Raw genomic sequence first — 6,115 nt, forward strand, 5'->3', positions numbered from 1 at the left:
AGAGAGAGAGACAGAGAGAGAGACAGAGAGAGAGACAGAGAGAGAGACAGAGAGAGACAGAGAGAGAGACAGAGAGAGAGAGAGAGACAGAGACAGAGAGACAGAGACAAGTGCAGCAGAAATATGAATTTCTAGAATACAATAGAATTATTCTGAAAGCCCATATCACCTGTGGGGAGTTCACCACTACAGCACATGACCAAATACAACACATCAAACCTTAAAGTACACTAGCCTAAATATATTAGAAAAACAGTACCTGCACATCACTGAGCAGCGAGTCCAGCTTGATGTAGTCCAGCTGACCGTAGAGAACTCCGTTACCCATCATCCATGCGAAGGCCTTGGGGCAGGACCTGAGCTTGGGGGTGTAGAAGGTGATCTCACTGTAGCCCATATTAAACGGAAACTCCTGRAAGCTGGGCAGAAGCTCCTAGTAGTAGCAGACATAGCACATTATAAGCCTTGTCACAAGACATATTAAAAAGGTTCATATACGGTTATAACAAGTTATAAAGTACCTCATAGGCTCTGACCAAAAGTAGTGGACTATATAGGGAATAGAGTCCAATTTCCTACACGGCCCTGTTGTTTTAAAAGGCTGTTTTAACAGACCTGATTATGTGAGAAGATGGAGCTGAAGCCTTGCTGCTCGGACCCCTCCGCCACACGACCTACGAACTGGAACAGACGCTTCCTGGTGGTGGCGATGATGACGACTTTAGACTCCGGACCTCGTTCCACCTCTATACAGCATACTGGAGCGGGCCTCCCATCCTCCTCCAGGGAATGRACCTGTGTTTCAATAACATACATTACTCGGCATAATAAAAGGATTGGTTTTGCAAACGTACTTTCAAACACGATAGCGAAAGCTGTTAACAAAAGCTTTCAGGCTGCGGATACGTTCACACGAAGGAGTGTAACCATCTCCGCACGGATTGATTCGTTTTGAATTTCAATAGGTTTGATTAGCATAGCTTTCCACTGGTTCAAATTCAAAAAATAAAATAAAAGAATACAGTATTAACAGCATTTGTTTTGGCTATGTTGTATAATTTCTGAATATACAGTACCAGTCAAWCGTTTGGATACACCTACTTATGCAAGGGTTTTTCTACATTGTAGAATAGTAGTGAAGACATCAAAACTATGGAATAACACATACGGAATCATGTTAGTAACCCCAAAAAAAAAAAAAAAAAAGTGTAAAACAAATGCGTTCCAACTTCACTCCGCGTTCCAACTCATCCCAAACCATCTCAATTGGGTTGAGGTCGGGTGATTGTGGAGCGATTATATATATATTTTTTTTTTAGCCCTTTTTTCTCCCCAATTTCGTGGTATCCAATTGTTAGTAATTACTATCTTGTCTCATCGCTACAAACTCCTGTACGGGCTCGGGAGAGACGAAGGTCGAAAGCCATGCGTCCTCCGAAACACAACCCAACCAAGCCGCACTGCTTCTTAACACAGCGCGCATCCAACCCGGAAGCCAGCCGCACCAATGTGTTGGAGGAAACACCGTACACCTGGCGACCTGGTTAGCACGCACTGCGCCCGGCTCGCCACAGGAGTCGCTGGTGGCGCGATGGGTCAAGGATATCCCTACCGGCCAAACCCTCCCTAACCCGGACGACGCTAGCCAATTGTGCGTCGCCCCACGGACCTCCGGTCGTGGCCGGCTGCAACAGAGCCTGGGCGCGAACCCAGAATCTTCTGGTGGCACAGCTAGCACTGCGATGCAGTGCCCTAGACCACTGCGCCACCCGGGATGCTAATTTTAAATGAACTTATCCTCTGCAGTAGAGGTAACTCAGGGTCTTCCTTAACTGTGGCGGTCCTCATGAGAGGCAGTTTCATCATAGCGCTTGATGTTTCTTGCGACTGGATTGATTGACAGTAATTTGGGACTGTTGTTTCTCTTTGTTTATTTTTGCTGTTCTTGCCATAATATACCAAATAGGCCATCTTCTGTATACCACCCCTATCTGTCACAACACAACTGATTGGTTCAAACGCATTAAGGAAAAGAATTCCACAAATTAACTTTTAACAAGGCACACCTGTTAATTGAAATGGTTTCCAGGTGACTACCTCATGAAGCTGGTTGAGAGAATGCCAAGAGTGTGCAAAGCTGTCATCAAGGCAAAGGGTGGCTACTTTGAAGAATCTCAAATATAAACATATTTTGATTTGTTTAACACTTTTTTGGTTACTACATGATTCCAAATGTGTTATTTCATAGTTTCGATGTTTTTCACTATTATTCTACAATGTAGAAAATAGTTAAAAAATAAAGAATAACCCTGGAATGAGTAGGCGTGTCCAAACTTTTGACTGGTAGTGTACATGAAGATATACAGTATAATGTCATTAGTTTATAGTCAGATCCTACCACTGACCTGTTTGAAGTACTGGTCGGGGTTGGTGTTAAAACAAGCTTCCCTCTGAAGCAGAGATCTCAGCCTCGAAGATGATTCCCTGGCTGGTTCCCACTAGGATGGGCCCAGTGTTGGTCTCTGTCCTCAGTAGCTTGTTCCAGCCTACACTCTCTATGAGGTGTCCTCTCCAGCGGGACAGAGACCTCACCTTCTGGGTGTTCCTGTTCGATACAGACACTCACGGTACATGAAGAAATCACCAGTGGAACCTGCAGGGAGAGAGGCGAAACAGAGTTATAACGGTACTGAGAGAAATCACCAGGTGGACCCTGCAGGGACGAGAGGGGAGAACAGAGTTATAACTGGTACTGAGAGAAATCACCAGTGGGACCCTGCAGGAAGAGAGGGGAGACCAGAGTTATAACTGGTACTGAGAGAAATCACCAGGTGAGACCCTGCAGGGAAGGAAGAGGGGAGACCAGAGTTATAACTGGTACTGAGAGAAATCCACCAGGTGAGACCCTGCAGGGAAGGAGAGGGGAGACCAGAGTTACAATGGTACTGAGAGAAATCACCAGGTGAGACCCTGCAGGGAAGTAGAGAGGGAGACCAGAGTTATAACTGGTACTGAGAGAAATCACCAGGTGAGGACCCTGCAGGGAAGGAGAGGGGAGACCAGAGTTATAACTGGTACTGATGAGAAATACCAGGTGAGACCCTGCAGGGAAGGAGAGGGAGACCAGAGTTATAACTGTACTTGAGAGATGTAACACTATGTAGTAAACAGCAATAAACACAGATATTGAAACCCCTCTTTCCTGGTTGGAAAGGTGCTTCTATCAGTGGTTTACATGTCACGGTAACCTCTATTTCAACAGACACCGTTCACAGACAGGTTTACTGTCACGTTCGTAAACCTCTATTTCACAGACACTTTCACAGATAGAAGGTTACGACGTGACAGTAACCTATTTCAACAGACACCTTCACAGAGTAGATAGGTAGGTAGGTTACTGTCACGTCGTAACCTATCTGTCTGTGAAGGTGTCTGTTGAAATAGAGTGCAATCAATTCCAGACAACAGCAAAGGACCTTGTGAAGATGCTGGAGGTATACAGGTACAAAAGTATCTATATCCACAGTAAAACGAGTCCTTATCGACATAACCTGAAAGGCCGCTCAGCAAGGAAGAAGCCACTGCTCCAAACCCGCCATAAAAAGACAGACTACAGTTTGCAACTGCACCATGGGGACAAAGATCATACTTTTTGGAGAAATGTCCTCTGGTCTGATGAAACAAAAATAGAACTGTTGGCCAAAATGACCATCGTTATGTTTGGAGGGAAAAGGGGGAGGCTTGCAAGCCGAAGAACACCACCCCAACTGTGAGCACGTGGTGGCAGCATCATGTTGTGGGGGTGCTTTGCTGCAGGAGGGACTGGTGTACTTCACAAAATAAGCTGACATCATGAGGCAGGAAAATTATGTGGATATGATATATTGAAGCAACATCTCAAGACATCAGTCAGGAAGTTAAAGCTTGGTCGCAAATGGGTCTTCCAAATTGGACAATAACCCCAAGCATACTTCCAAAGTTTGTGCAAAATGGTTTAAGGACAACAAAGTCAAGGTATTGGAGTGGCATCACAAAGCCCTGACCTCAATCCTATAGAATATTTGTGGGCAGAACTGGAAAAGTGTGTGCGAGCAAGGAGGGCTTACCAAACCTGACTCAGTTACACCAGCTCTGTCAGAAGGAATGGGCCAAAATTCACCCAACTTAATGTGGGAAGCTTGTGGAAGGCAACCCGAAATGTTTGAACCAAGTTAAAAAAATTAAATGCAATGCTACCAAATACTAATTGAGTCTATGTAAACTTCTGACMCACTGGGAATGTGATGAAAGTAATACAATCTGAAATAAATCATTCTCTCTACTATTATTCAGACATTTCACATTCTTAAAATAAAGTGGTGATCCTAACTGGCCTAAGACAGGGAATTTTTACTAGGATTAAATGTCAGGAATTGAGTTTAAATGTATTTGGCCAAGGTGTATGTAAACTTCTGACTTCAACTGTATGTATGTATGTATGTATGTATATATATATATATATATATATATATATATATATATATATATATATATGTGTTCACGAATACATTTCTTGGTGGTGCAACAAATATTGCTATCAGGTTGTAAATCAAACCTGGCCTGGTACTCCAGCCCTTCGGGATGCACTGTTTCAGTTTCAATTAATCAATATTTTGGACAAAAACAGACGAATGTAACTGAGGCTGGGAATATCAATATAATCAAACAAGCAAGGGCAATGATCACAAGTCAGTCATACAGTGACTAATAGGCTAGCGTATCTATTTATGTAGCAAGATAAAACCACAGCGCATAACGTTAGCTAGCTAGCTAACTGCTGGGAGGATGTCATGTCATTGGACCGGTGGATGAGTGACCGACTCCTATACTGTTTTTCCAGTGGCTACAGAGCTAGAGATGCAAGGGTCATTTGGTTAGCTAGCAAGCTATGTAAACTAAGCAACAAAAAAAAAGAAACGTCTCTTTTTCAGGACCCTGTCTTTAAAAGATAACTCATAAAAACCCACAACTTCACAGATCTTCATTGTAAATGGTTTAAACACTGTTTCCCATGCTTGTTCAATGAACCATAAACAATTAATGAACATGCACCTGTGGAACGGTCGTTAAGACACTAACAACTTACAGACGGTAGGCAATTAAGGTCACAGTTATGAAAACTTAGGACACTAAAAAGAGGCCTTTTTACTGACTCTGAAAAACACCAAAAGAAAGATGTCCAGGGTCCCTGCACATCTGCTTGAATGTGCCTTAGGCATGCTGCAAGGAGGCATGAGGACTGCAGATGTGGCCAGGGCAATAAATTGCAATGAGAGAACAAAGGAGGACAGGAGAGATGAGAGAGACAGGGGACAGGAGAGAGAGACGCCTACTTGTTCATGGTTGTTTGATCAATAGGAAAGTAAAGTTCACAATGTAAGAGGACTCCTTGATACTTTACATACAGTATTTGCAGAAATCCATTCAGGTGTATTTTGTGGCTTTTGGGCAAATGCTTTTCTACTGATCTTAAAGGCGCGCTGTTGCTACTGCCTGGGAATACTTTGCAGGTTCCACCTGTGGGGTCAGGAAAGCTCCCTGGTTCTCAGCTGTGGGGTCCAGGTAGAGCTCCCTGGTTCTTCACCTGTGGGGTCAGGCTGATAGAGCTCCCTGGTTCTCACCTGTGGAGGGTCCAGAAAGGCTCCCTGGTTTCACCTGTGGGGTCCAGGTAGAGCTCCCTGGTTCTCACGCTGTGGGGTCCAGAAAGAGCTCCCTGGTTCTCACCTGTGGGGTCCAGGAAGAGCTCCGTTCCACCTGTGGGGGTCCAGGTAGAGCCCCTGTTTCACCTGTGTGGGTCCAGAAGAGCTCCCTGGTTCTCACCTGTGGGGTCCAGGAAGAGATCCCTGGTTTCTCACCTGTGGGGTCCAGGTAGAAGCTCCCTGGTTTCTCACCTGTGGGGGTCCGAGAAAGAGCTCCCTGGTCTCACCTGTGGGGTCCAGAAAAGCTCCCTTGTGCTTCATCGTTGTGTTGGGTCCAGGTAGAGTCGCGCTGTTCTCACCTTGTGGGGTCCAGAAGAGAGCTCCCTGGTTCTCACCTGTGGGTGTCAGGAGAACTCTCTGTTCTTACCTGTGGGGTC

General features: G+C 44.9%; 1 protein-coding gene across 1 annotated transcript in view; it reads right to left on the reverse strand.

Moving 5' to 3' along the window:
* The window catches only part of LOC112074676 (vacuolar protein sorting-associated protein 18 homolog), a 37,148-nt gene that overhangs the window by 28,304 nt on the left and 2,729 nt on the right, over nt 1-6,115 (reverse strand). Inside the window, 5 exon segments of the mRNA XM_024141799.2 lie at nt 260-433; nt 616-795; nt 2,406-2,438; nt 2,440-2,621; nt 2,798-2,839. Coding sequence (XP_023997567.1) covers nt 260-433; nt 616-795; nt 2,406-2,438; nt 2,440-2,621; nt 2,798-2,839 — 611 coding nt within the window.

This window comes from Salvelinus sp. IW2-2015, unplaced genomic scaffold, assembly GCF_002910315.2.
Source record: "Salvelinus sp. IW2-2015 unplaced genomic scaffold, ASM291031v2 Un_scaffold2754, whole genome shotgun sequence".
Taxonomy (NCBI): Eukaryota; Metazoa; Chordata; class Actinopteri; order Salmoniformes; family Salmonidae; genus Salvelinus; species Salvelinus sp. IW2-2015.